Raw genomic sequence first — 14193 nt, forward strand, 5'->3', positions numbered from 1 at the left:
TGCTAATGTTTGGAGGTTTGTTTTTGAAATCCAATATCCCGTCGTCTGCTTCAAACAACAACAACAAAAAATTCGTACATGGATGAAGACATGTTACTAATTCCCTATCATGCCGCATGCTCTTGTTGGATATCATTAGTGCCACACAGTCGAGCTGAGCAGAAAATTGATCTGCAGTCAATAAGGTAATCGATACATAATCTGACCTTTAGATGGAATCAGTAATGGCAACGGTGCAAAGTCAGCTCTACATGCACGTCTTTTATATCATAAATGCAAAGCCAGAGCCTAAACCGCATTGGAGGCAACCTACTTAGGATTCAACTTACATCTGTCTATTATTCACGTCTTACGTGTTTGGTCTCATTTGCCTCCAAGAATTTTTATTTGTAAGCATATACAATATGCTGCTATTTGAAAAGATTGAAACCAGTAAAAGTGTGTTTGTGTGCAGATTTCAATGGCTTGATTGAGCTGAAAATACTTTAAAAAAAGATAAAATTGGGGAAAGTAAATTGGGGCACTTGTAAGTCAATACTGTCTATCAATAATTGTAGACTGGAAATTGTACGCAATCATGTGTGAAAGCTGAAAGATTAATGGTATAGATTATTATTATTTTTGTTCAAAAACATTTTTTTTCCAATGTCTGCTCTTCTTTCTTTCAGAATAATGACCCGCTGACCCTCGGTTACCATGGATACCCATCTCACGGTCAGGTAAGGATGTAATCAAACGGTTATCTTTTGTGTCTGAGAAGGTGTTCTCTTGTCCTGCAAGTTCGTGTGCTATTGAAAATTGTTAAAATACAAATAAATATATTGAAAAAGCCAAACATAGAAAAAAGAATGTAGTCAAACACAAGTTAAAATAAACCCTTTTTTATGAACTGAAAATCATATTCTTACGTAACATCAGTACATCTTGAATGAAACTCAAACTCACAAGGATATACAAGGAATGCAGCGTTTTTTCTGGCTCAAATTGAGGCAGAGGTGGCACCATCCTGACTATGATGGGTGACTACCGATACCAGCTTTCGGTGCCAATACCAGTCTTATTTTAAGGTATCGGTACTCACTGCGGTGACCAATACCATTATCGGCCATTTCTGAGGGACAATGTGGGAGATTCCTCGCTGATTGTGGTTTAACCATTTCTAGCACATATATCAGGCCTGCAGACAAAAAAAAATTGCGAGGAGCGCAGTAACCCCTAATTAAAATTTTTAGGAGCACAGGAAGAAAATTTAGGTTTTTCATAAGAATCGCAATTCTCATTTAGTACGATTATGAATTGATTTTAAATGTCCCAAAATCGATTTTATTTAAATTATTTTATACTGTCTTCCCTTTGTTTGTGTGTGCCTTTTATTGGGAGTGCTGTTCATGTTGTACCCGATTTGGCCACTTAGGGGCAGTGTGGGTCCATGCGGTCTGATACACTGTTAAGTTGTAGCCACATTAGAGAGTAGAAGGGAAAAGTCACGATCAAGTTATTGCAGTAAAAGTTTTTGTTTTTTCTGCTTGGAGCTGTTCTTTTGAGTGATAAAAGTGCCGCGAGTAGAGCACTAATTAGCATTAGCGAGTCAGACTGGAGTAGATCATTACAATTCCATGAACATCTATGAATTGAAGCAAAAATGATTGTCAATCAAATATTTATGAAGCAAAAATCTTCCTTAATCGAAAATCGATTCTGAATCGAATCGTGCACCCAAAAATCGTAATCGAATCGTGTGAGACATTCAAAGATTCCCACCCCTAATGTTTATTGTATATACTGTGTTTTTATCTTTTGTCGATGGCTCAAGCCACCGGTCCTCTGCTTTGCAACCAGGAAGTGGGCGTGTGCAACGGTTGCTCCGTGATCTGTTTCTTCTTCGGTACAATAAAGTTTAAATAATAAAAAAAAAAAGTTTCTTCTTCGGTTATTACTTCAGGTCTTTCCTGTGCACTGCTGTTGATTTAGCGCCTCAATAATGGCGCAACGCTGCAACTGCAGTTAAAATACGTTGCTCAATCAACACAGCTGGAGCGCTGCGGCTGTGTTGAGCGGTATCAAGTCGCTCAGGCTGGAGGCGGCGAGCAAATTAGGTTTTCTACATTGGAAAAAACCCTGGTATGTGATTAGGGTAAGGGAAGAAATGCTGTATTACACATAATAATCCCCATTGCTGTACTGTTATTTTTATGTTTTACTTTTTTATTCTTATACAACATTTTGTTTTAAAGCATCCTTGAGTAAGTCAAGCTGTGTGTTTGTGTTTATGCTTGTTAAGCAGCCGTCTGTTTCCTTGTGTTCCTATTAGCTTACTGACTGTTATTAGACTGCTCAGTTGATATGGTTAATCCTTCGATCATCCACTCATCCTCTGATGCTCTGCCCGTAATCCCATCCACCCTCCTCCCTCCCTCCCTCCGCCATCCTCGCAAACCTCTGGCTGCACTTCATCCTCATCTTAAGCCTTTACTCCAAACCTTCTTGTTTGTCTGATTTCTCTCTGGGGCTGTTGAGATTATTCGCATGGCTGGCAGCCAATTAGCCACTTTTCATTTTTGCTGCATAGTGATGAGATGATACTACTTTGAACCATTTCCCCCCATAATGATGATGTTCGAATGAGAGGCAAAAGAGTTGCCTGCTGCGGACTACATACGTGTGATAAATTATGAAAAATCATGAATAAGTAAGTGGAGAAACTGTGGCATCCACGCAGCACTGAGGAGCAACTGGATGTGAATTGCAAGTAAAAACACCAATGGGAGACAGATATCCAAATCCAAATGATCTTCCAACATCCACGACACAGTTTTAAAATGAAAATGGATCAGGCTTTTTTTTTGTTTTTTGTTTTTTTAAGCTTTTCAATTGTAAAATATATGCCCCAATGCACTTTTTGGGTTATGTTTTCATGTGTCTAGAGTGGAGCTAAACACACACTGACTGTCCATTGATTAGTCAACCGAGAAATGTCACATCTGAGTGGAATGGGAAGAAAACAAAATGGATAATGTCATCACACAGCAGTGTACTGCCATGTATTATTTTGTAATTATGTAATTCGGTGTACCATTAGTCTTTATGTACCGGTAGCTGAGGCAGCTTACATCTTGTTTAAGTTATTTTCGCAGACCTATTTGTCTTTTTTTTTTAATTTTTTTTATAGTGTTAAAAACAAACTAGCTTGGGTTTTCTAAGCCAATCAGACCAATTTACTTTTGGGAAGCTGAAGTGCCAACTATCTGTTGACGGGGACAAAAGGCTACGGGGAAGACGAGGATGGCGTGCGGAAGATGTTCCCACATTGCGGAGGTGCTAAACTGTCAACTGTGGTGTGAAGGTGATGTGATCAAAGGCTCCTGAAGGAAGAGCCTGGGGAGCAGCAGAAGCTCAAGGTGTGAAGAAAGACGTGCTCTGCCTGCTTGATGAAACGAAAAACACTTAACTCCTCCATTATATCCATGCGCTGTCGATGGCTTCATTTAAGTGCGGTAGAATCCTCACAGGCACGCGAGCTGAATTCATTCAAAATTACAATATTTTTTTGTAGGTATCACTTGTTGCTTCACCGGTACAGTAAACCCACTTTCATGTATCGGTTGAAATTAATAGGCTACTTGAAAGATGCGATCGTCTCTGTCAGACCCCTGAAATAATGAAAAAGAAGAATGATGCAGCTTGATTTATTGTCTGTTGGCATAAGTGCTTGGCAGGGCGTTTATACTGTAAGCTGTAAATGACAGCTGGGTCACTTGTCACTTCAGATGGATACTTTTTTTTCCCCAAAATATATTTAACACATTTCTGATCAAATGCTGTACAGTATTACACTACTGTAACTATAATCTCAATAATAAACGAACTTTAAATAATACCACGCTGACTGTCAGGAAAAACGGTTCATCTTGATCAACATGATGATGAACATAATGCTAATTGCTGCAAAATAAAAACGGATACAAAGAGACACTAATCTTTCTTTTGGTATGGTCCAGGTTTTTATAGCAGTAGAGTACAATATTCTGTGGGCCTTGCAAAACCTGTCAAAATCATGTAAAAAGCAAAGCAGGTTGCTTCAGTGAAAATGGCTGGGAGTGAATGAGCTAAAAAAGAAAAAATACTGTGAGATATTTCTCAACCTGTGCTGGTTTGCACTTGTTTGAAAGTGTGACCCCTATGTTAAGCCAACGTGTGAGGTTCCTTCGGCTGAGTGTAAATGTCCTCGCCATCACAGGCGCCACGTAGAACATTTGCTTGTAAATTTGTGACCTCGCTGACCTGCTAAGCCCTCAAATGAATACTGTACAAGTCCTGTGGCAATAAGCATGCGGAGGAAGACGAGTGGAAGTACCGTCGTTTTGTTTTCACACAATCTGTTTGGAAGTACAGTACTGTGAAAAAATGATCGTCGATCATTTTTTTTAGAGGACCTAGCCTGGCCTACAGGGACTCCTCCGAAAGCCACAAATCCTTGTTAAAAGGAAAGGTTGGAGTTTTGCAATGCTAGGTGGCAGATCTGGTCATTGGATTGAATTTCCCTGTTCAACTATGCAGAAAATGTCTATTAAGTAGTTAATTGTTTTTATTACCGGGATATATTGAGTTTATCACAGGCGATGCATTCCAGACCCATCTGGGATAGGACAAAATCTGTTGACTACATAAAAAAAAAAAACGTTTTTAATTGTTTTCCCTCCCAAGTGCTTGATATGCATTAAACTTACTAAAACACACTTAAACCTATTTAAAAAAAAAAAAAAAAACTTAATGCGTGTTCTCACTCACTGTCATGAAATGGGAGTCTATTGTATAACATTGCAGAGGAAATGGAGACTCCCTACACAGTTCTCCAAAAAAATGCTAAACATGGTTGCTTTAAGCTGTTTGTTACTCACAGTTGACGTTGACTGTGAAACTGACAAACAAAAGAATGAAACATTGTATCGTTAAACACCTACATTTTCAAACAAACTATATCATTTTGTCTTGCAAATCTCACTATCTTAATGCTAACATAGGGAGGCTAACAACATTAGCATAAAAGCTAAGGTAATCATAAACCTTAAACTTAAATGCATCACATACAAAGAGAGCCTATACATGTATAAAATCTCTGCTCTGTGAGAATGACGACTATTGCTGGAGTGGAGTTAGGGACCTTCTCTGTCACGTCTTCTATTGCACGCCATCTCTCCACTAAACCTTAGTGCTGCTAGACTTGTTGTTGCACAATATGGTACTACACTAAAGTCGTGCAAATCTATATTTGGACTTGCTGGTATATTCGTTTTAGTAGACAATGCATGGTGTGAAAAATAGTGGTTTTTTTCCTCTGTATCTTTTTCATCCAATACTATTTTTCTGGATTTCACGATTTAAAAAGAAAAGGAGACCACAAACTAGTGAGTAGTGCACTTTGTCTTGCCTTAACGTCTTTAAAGGGATACTTGACTCATTGAGCCATTTTCAGCCATATTTTGTTCAGAATTAATTTGACAACGTCATTCTTTTTCATGTACAATTAATACCTTTTAAAAACAAAAAATGTCCACTTGCTGTCGACTGAAGATGACATCACCTGTGCTGAGGAAGTAGGTAACGACCAATCATGACTCATGCTGACCAAACCCAGAAAACTGGTGCGCCATGATTGGTCATTGCCTACTTCCTCAGCACAGGTGACGTCATCTTCAGTCGACAGCAAATGGAAAATTTAATTTTTAAAGGTATTAATTGTACATGAAAAATAATGAAGTTATCAAATTAATTCTTGATAAAATATTAACTTTTTACTGCTGAAAATGGCTCAGTGAGTCAAGTGTCTCTTTAAAATATGATTAGTCAACTATCAAGTTTAAAAACACATTAAGTAATTAATTGGCTGATCGATTAGTTTGCTCACTCAGTTGTCACCATATTTCCTTTTTTTTTGTGTGTGCAAAACTTAGTGATAAAGAATATTGTGAAATGTATCAGCCTTGTAACTATATCCCCTGCTAATAGGAAAATAAAACTTGTCATTTGAAGACATATTAGGACAGTTTTTCCTTGATGTTGTGAGTCACATAACTAATCTTCAATATATTTTTTATTGGTTTGTTTATTTAGCACAATTTAAGAACAGTGCAAGGAGGGAATGAAGCAAAAAGGGCTTGTACAGAATCCCACTCCAAGCTCAAAGGGGTCCTATCAAATAAAAATATTTGTGGATGGACAGTAAAAAACGGAAAGAAAAAATAAGTTCATTAGAGAAGAGAAAAAACTATATTATAAGAGTTATACAAAGGCATAGTTGAGATTTACTAGCGATTGGAGGGAAAGGGAAATGTAAAATAGTTATGACAACTCAGGATAAGAATAAATGTAGTTTCAGTGACTTGTTTTTTTTTTAAGCAGTAATAATGTTAATGTAATGATAGCAAGCTATTTGACAAAAGGGCAAATGTAAATTACGGCCATGCCTGGTGGGATTCAGATGACAAGGCTAATAAATGTTAAAAAAATAACAGGGACGTCTTGCTTATTATAGACACATTTAAGCATAAACAGGCAGGAATATAAATAATTTAGCTCATGAAAGGAAAGTATGTAATATTTTATAAAGAGAAGTGTAAAAAAATCACGAGTGCCGGACAGAGAAATTGCTCTAAGCAGCATTTTTTAATTGTTAAACTAAATACTTTTTTTACTTCACTCGATAGATGCTGTTTTACCAGATTAGTTGTTGTTTCTGGTTTGTGGAGAGAGAGAGGGAGAGAGAGGAGAGGGATCTCTCGCACTCTGGTGCCATCAGTCCCAGTTAACTCACCTATATGAAGAAGGAGAATGATGGTCGAGCAAGAAAAAGAAAGAGAGGCTCGTAGGACTGTGATGGAAAGCAGAGGGGAGGGGCAAGTTTGCAGGTGTGACAGAGTCGGGGGGTGGGGCTGTTTTAGGGCTGGCTCGCTTGTCTATTGGTGAGATAGGAGGCAGAAAAAGATGAGCAGGCAAGGGCACAGCAGCAAAACAGAAGGCTGCGTGTAGAGAGAAAAGAGGGCGCGAGTGGGAGAGGGAAAGACGAGAGAGAGAGAGAGAGAAAAGCGAGCGAGAGAAAGTGACAGGGACAGAGGCTGGAGGAAGAGGAGGAGGCAGTGAAGGAGGAGGGGGGGGGGTTGTCAGGGCAGACCCAGCGAGCGGGGGCAGAGAGAGGGAGATTTTGAATCTGTGAGACAGACAAGAAGTGACTGAGCTGGTGAGGTGACACAGGCTCGGTAGAGGGAGAAGCCAGCGTGACAAGAGGAAAGGAGTGAGAGAGGAGGAGGCGAGACGACGGTGCGGTTTTGCTCACAATACGATGATGGGACTCTACTATCCTTCCGTGTTATCGGTGAGTGTTTATCCTGCCCGTGCTTGTATGCGGATGCTTGACGACTCTTCGCAAAGGTTCCGCGTGCGAGTACGCCACAGTCTGCGGGGCTGTCATCAAGCATGAATTGCTGATGAATGACTAACGGATGAGGACTCCACTTGACCCTTTCACTCCAGCGCTCCGCGCGTTTTATTTGGATGCGAGAGTCCAAAGTTGCCATTTTAAAAAAAAAACGCTCGAGCGGCGATGGATGGTAACGCTGTTGTTGTGGCATCTGTTCTGCCGCCCAGAGCGAGAAGCGCACGCAATGTGAACATCAGAGCAGCTCCTGCCAGAAATTATTCTGCCATGTATTATGTATGCTCAGAGGAATCTATGCGATCGGTACAGTGCGGTCGGCTGGATGCTGCGGATCTCCTCGCTGATAAACTCCGCACATGGCTGCGAGGCTCGCAAAGCAATAAGGGGGGGGGGGGGGTAAAAGTGGTCTTTAATGCCCCTGCAGCTGTCTGTGTACATCACTCTTGCCTATGAGCAAAAGGGGACAGGTGTCCACGGGACAGTTGTTCTCCCCTCTTACACCCCTCTACCGGCTTCCGTAAATATGTGGCGTGCACTTCACGTGAAAAAAAAAAGTTGTAAGTGTTCATATCATTTAATTTGCGATGACTTGGAACTGGGCGTGCGCGTGTGTTTCCTAATTCACTTTCTCATCGCGTGTGTGCTCCTCTTTCAGCTCTACCTTGCTCTCTTTACTGTTTGACCTCTTTTCTCCCTCCTCCTTCTCTCCCCGGGGCCCTGGCAGCTGTTATCTCAATGTTTTCCTTTAAGAGCCCCTGGATGAGGGGGGATGGGGCGCAATAGAGTAGAGAATAAGAGAGGCAGAATAGAAATTGATTATTTGGGAAAAGGTGACGGGGCTCCCCCGGCAAGGGAAGCCTTGCCGGATGATGAGGCTGACATTATGCAGGGATGACTTGCTCAGGATACAGTTGGCCAGAAGCTAGTTTGCTCCTTTTGAGAGGGCTCCTTTTTATTTATTTATTTGTTTGGGTGTAATGCTGACTTTGCAGTTTTGTTTGTAATTTTCACCAGTGCAATCCAACAGAATGCATTTTCGTGCCTGACAAAGTTTAAGTAGGCTGCACTGCTGAAATATTTTCTCAAGCCCCACCTATGCCCTAAAGCAAGGGAGAGACTCCTTCCTACCTGCTGCAAACACACGCGCACATCAACACCCCCCTACATCCAGACAGACACACGCACGCACGCACACACACACACACACTCTTGCTCCACCTCCAAATCTTCTTATCGATTCTTTGCAGGGTTAACAATAATGGTCTTTAAATGATCCCAATGAGCCGTGTTGCCGTGGCAACTGGGATGAGTCATTCATTTTGCACAGATTGTTAGATGGTTCGAAGCGTGAGGGAGACCGTCGATCCCACCGCTACGTTAGATAAACACCTTTGCTTTTTTTTTTTTAAAGGAGAGGAAATTGGCTGTGGCTGCCACGGTGCAGCATAAACGCTTATGCCTCCTTTGCAGCAATTTGCCTTCTAATTGCTGCGAAAGCGCTCGCAGTGAGGCATCTGCGCTCCTTTGAAATGGATCGGGGTTGCCCTCGCTGACTTTGCCTGTCGCTCGTTTGTGTACCCGCTCGTAGTAACGCAGGGCAACCTGCTACCATTATATTGAAAAAAGACTACGTATGTATTGAAAGAGGCTAGCAAAAATGACAGCTTGTTTGCTCACCTGCGCATGCTATTAATAAGGATTAAATGAAGACAAATAATGTCTCTAGCCTTTTTGTTTTGTTGTGTTTACCATTCGTACGTCGCTGCAGTGGAGCCCGGCGGACCATTGATACAGGCTGGAATGGGGTGTGTACAGGCCTGCACGCATTTACAGTAGAAGAAAAGGGGAGTCTCCAGACTTCAACCCTTAAAAGGAAAGAAATCGTGGGCGGATAGGGAGGGGCTTGTTTGACGAGCAGACACGTTACCCTATAAGGAGACGGAGAAGCCCGTGGGAGGGCGGGCCAGAATGTGGCTGAAATGCTGTTGCTACGAGGCAAATGAGCTTGATTGACTCGGATGGGGGCGGCACGTATGCGAGGGTCCCGTCTGGATTTTATGAAGCGTAAAGAAGCGAATCGGCGAGTGGGAGGAAAGGGAGAACAGTGGCATGAGGGGGGAGGAGGAGGAAGAGTGATGTAGGATGGGGGTGATGTGGAATAGAATAATGAAATAAGAGGGTGTCTCCTGGCTCATCGGATATGCTGCAGACACCTTGTAAACGGTTTTCCAGCTGTTTGCAGCCTCGGTAGAAACACTCTGGAGCCAAAGGCCAAAACGGGAAGTTAACCCTTTCTAGGGCAAACATTGACATGCTTGGAAATTCCATATTTCAACTCAAGATAATTTTACAGGCGTGTATTCAATAATTTGGGGGGGGAAATGTTTTCGTAAATCACAGTTCTTTTTCTTTGATGTACTGTGTATTGCAACTAATGCTTGCGCCAAGTGGTATACAGTTTAGCCCTCCGGAATAAGGAAAACCCTGATTCGGCTTTCAGTTTGACCGAGAGAGGTGGGTCGGCGGGATGGAAACCGCTAGGTCAGCTAAAATAAATAACTCAATACCATACATCCCATAAAAGCCAAATGAGGTGCAATTATACAATTAAACAATTAAAATAAATGCAACATAGTCCTGTGCACTTACAGACACAAATAAACACATTTGAATCTTCCTTTGCTTGTAAATAATGCACTTTTTTAATGCACTTATTTCATTCAATCCTTTGTGACATGAGAGAAGTCAGACAATTCTCTGTTGACGAATCATTGAACAGCAATGTTTACTTCCTGCAAGCATGCGAAAATGCACTGTTTGACCAACAATGGACAACTGAGAAAGTTGGATGGTTCAGATATCTCGTGCCCTTTACAATGGTACACAATAGAAAGCATACTGAACTGAACCGAATAGTGCTGCTTGGCGGAACGAGGCCAAACGCCATTTCCTAGTTCTGAATGAGTATCAAACTTGTTAACTGGAAATGATTCTTCTGCAGCTTGATCAGGCAGAGGCCGATTGCCTTTATTTGTTTGAAAGTTAAGTTACTAAATAATACAGATAGACCGATAATTTCTTTACAGAACTGATACCGATTACCAGAGGTGGGCATTCCGTCAAATATCGACAGAAGGTCCGTCAATCCGTCAATGACGGACGCTCATTTTTTTGACGATTGACAAGAAAAGAACCCGGATCAGTAAAATCATTGTGTGTGTGTATATATATATATATATTTTTTTAATTGCCGTCAATTATATTTTTGCTATTTGCGGGCCAGCCCTAAATAGTGGGGCGCAGCTGTATATATATTTTCCCCAAAAATAACACAGATGCAAATGAAACACGCCAACAGTTTGCCCATATGAGTTCTGGGCGTGTTATTTCTACCTATTTTGCATATACCTGTATATTGTTCACAGAATGCATTGTGTGGTGCCGTTAATGAAGTTATAAGAACGTTAGTAATCCTTTTCATACGTGCAGTTGAATGTGTCTCTTATTCAGCACATTTGTGTTTGATGTATGTTGGTCTGTTTTTTTTTTTTTTTTTAACAAACTAACTTTAAATTGCAGGTAAAATAATGACACCCAGAGCAATCCATGTATACGTTGCACTGCTCATCTAAGGAGTGCTTGCGAATTTATATGCTGATTAATTGGTCCGACATTACTCATTTCATTATTATTATTATTTTTTTACTTTACAAAATCATCTTGCGGGCCGGATTAAACCCATTCGTGGGCCTGCACGCCGTACGTTTGACACCACTGTGTTGACGGATGCCCACCACGAATGACAGAAACATTGACGGACACACATTTTGCTGAGCAATCGACGAATGACAGATTGACGTTTCGGCTGAAAATATTGATAGATTGATGATGACGGAAGCTTGTCCCGACTGTTGACGGTTGTTGAATGACAGACGCCCGAAATCCATTGACGCGCCCACCTCCGCCGATTACTATATTTGTAGTCAAATAGATCACCGATATTTGGAGCTGATATTCACTTTCACTAAATGGAAAAATATTGGCGTAAAACCAACAAACAAAAAAACTACAAACTATATACTTGTTATATGTTTGTTGAGAAACTTACAATACATTTAACATCATCATGTCTTAAAAAGTTTAATAAAAACTTAAACAAGTACATAGCTCCCTTTTATTTTCTACGGTCAAGAAAGTTTTCCAAAATTTCTATTTATTGAAATGTTAATTTTTTGCGTATCTTAGTTTTAATTCCAAACAAAAACGGAAGGTGCAGAGTTCCCTGGGTCAGCAGCATTTCTTTTATAATTAATCTAAAATATAAATAAATATTTCCCTGACGTTAAGATAACCATTTAAAATTTGAGCCGTCAGATTTTCAAAAAAGACTGGCGCCGAAATTGTCTTACTTTGGAGAAATGTGCCCACTGCCTAAATATGAGCCAGCTAGCTCGATCACATCTTCCATGAAGCTCATTTCGGATGCATGCTAAACCTTCAAATGCCATTCTTAGTATGAAATGACCCGGTACTACCCTATCTTTGCCGTGTCAGCCAATCGGTCGCGCTCATCGTCCAATAGTGCAGCATTGACTCGTGTGCACGAGCGTATTTTATAACATGCCTCCTCAGACACACTTGCTGCTGCTAACTGACCCGGAAGTAAGTCAGCTACAGCTACCGCTCTGAGTCGCTTGCTTTGCCAGATCAGGGCATACACTTACACAACCCTTAATGCCCTAACGCCAGGGGAGTGTACGCACACGCCGATATGCACCCAAGATGGACACAAACAAAGCATGCACAAATCTGAGTGCTGACACAGATGCCCACTCTAAAACATGAATGCCCTCTCTCTCATCCTGACATCTATATAGTATGTCTTCATTCAGTGGATATGAGTCACAAAGGCCATTCACTGCCAGAAAAAGGCCCCGTAACTTGATGGGTCAGCTCGAGAGAGCATTTTTTTTCAAGGGCTACTATTTTTATTTGCTGGTGGGTTGACCGTGTGCTTCAGGTAATAGATAAAGCTGCTGAGATGCAGTTAAAATGCTTGTCATCTGAAAAGGGCGATTGAAAATATAAAAAAAACCCACAAGGCCTTCTTTGGCTTGTCTTCCCGCTTCTATTTTGGTTTTGCTAAAAAGAACACCCAGAGGCTGGACTTTTCCATTCTCCTCCTCCCAGTCCAAACTCTGTTGCTTTATGTTTGCGCAACATATTTTCAAAGGGCCTTACCGTTCCATCAGATAATACATAGTGATGTGGCCAAGACACGAAAGCATGAAGTCCTAAAATTACTGCCCGTCTGAGTTGCATCACAGGTTGTTCGAGTTTGAGTCATTGTTAGTCAAGTGAGTTGTGAGTCACCAGCACAGTCTCTCAGAGGGTGGTTTACCAACAAATTGGACGGTGTCTGCCAGTGTTTTGTACAATGTTCCCTGAACCAGTAGGTGTGGATGTCCAAAGTTTGCCACGATTGAAACGGTACCAATCCTCTTTTTCAATCAAATTCATTTCAAACGTGATTTGTATCCTTTGTGGACATTTTTTACACGTACTGTAGATCTTGCCTTGGCCTCCAATTTGGAGCAACACAAAATAGTCAGCTAGTAAAGTCACCTGGAGGTGCTTTTCTATTGGCTGCTGCTAGATGACGTCACTTCCGTGCGACACACTTTCAAACGTTTTTAATCCGGTTAATATTGAAATAAATATACTTGAATCACATTTAAAATCAACTCCAAAGGCTATTAAATGAATTACCAAAGATGACAACTAAGGACATTTTTGCTCTAATTCTAGTTATAGTTAGTTTTGGAAATGTAAAATGTAGCTTCAGTTTAGTTTGTTTTTTAAAAAGCTTTTTTTTTTGTTAACGAACATGTTTTTTTTTTATTGGAGTTATTTTGTTAGTTTTAGTTAACTAAAATAACCTTGATTCTGACTTAGTGTTATAGATGTACAGCCGTCCTGTCATTTAAGACAATTTTTTTTTTAAGTTGTGAAGCATGTTAACAACAAATATTTTCCTTCACTTTGAAACTCCTCTTCAACAGTGCTGTGCTTGTAATCCGTATACTGCTCTATTTATATTGAAATGGTGGAACCAAAATTGTCGACAAGGGGTTACGGAACACCCATGTTGACCCTAAACAAATGTAAACATTACAGTACATACACGATATTTGATATACTCATGCGTGTCTTTCATTGATGCCATAAACATGTTTCATCATACGACCCAAGCCAGGTGATCAACTTTCCCTTTCTACTAAGACAGAAGCGGCTCTCGTTTCTCTGTTTGTATTTATCACCTAGGTTAGTTCTCACCGGGTGACCCACAATGATGCGCGTCGCCCGCTATCGTCTTCATCCCTCACCAATTATTATGAGGTCATCCAGGTCATCATATTTGCATGTCATTTTCTTACCTGCATATTACTGCCAGTAATGTGTCTTGAATATTTGATTTGAATCGTGGACTTTAGTGCGTAAAAAGTGAGTAAATCCTTATCCTGGCAAAAATGTGCTCCATGATGAGATGAAATCTCAAGATGTCTGCAAAGCTGCAGGGTGGAAATTAGTGCACTCAGCTGCTCTCCGAACATGTGAATGAAGTTGGATACGCTGGTCCGTAATGTGGCGACTGTACTCATCTGGTGCTGCCGTACAGCTGGGAATCATTTCTGGCATTTCTGGGAAGGCACATGTGCGGCAGAGTTTGTAACTAACGCAGTGGTAGTATTTATTATTGT

The 14193-nt window shown here is 40.8% G+C and overlaps 1 protein-coding gene across 5 annotated transcripts in view; it reads left to right on the forward strand.

Moving 5' to 3' along the window:
• rbfox2 (RNA binding fox-1 homolog 2) overlaps positions 1-14193 on the forward strand; it is a 41350-nt gene that overhangs the window by 8680 nt on the left and 18477 nt on the right. For 4 of the 5 annotated variants that reach the window (XR_015095862.1, XM_086083745.1, XM_086083742.1 and 1 more), the window contains exon 2: positions 669-719. Coding sequence is in view for 4 of the 5 variants with exons in the window: in XM_086083745.1 (XP_085939871.1) it covers positions 669-719 (51 nt within the window). In the remaining variant the exon portion in view is untranslated. Of the gene's footprint in view, positions 1-668; positions 720-6979; positions 7370-14193 lie in introns of those variants that run through there. The other variant, XM_086083746.1, reaches the window with a different exon arrangement.

This window comes from Leptonotus elevatus, chromosome 8 (assembly GCF_054856555.1).
Source record: "Leptonotus elevatus isolate MCC_2025b chromosome 8, RoL_Lele_1.0, whole genome shotgun sequence".
In the NCBI taxonomy this organism is placed as follows: domain Eukaryota; kingdom Metazoa; phylum Chordata; class Actinopteri; order Syngnathiformes; family Syngnathidae; genus Leptonotus; species Leptonotus elevatus.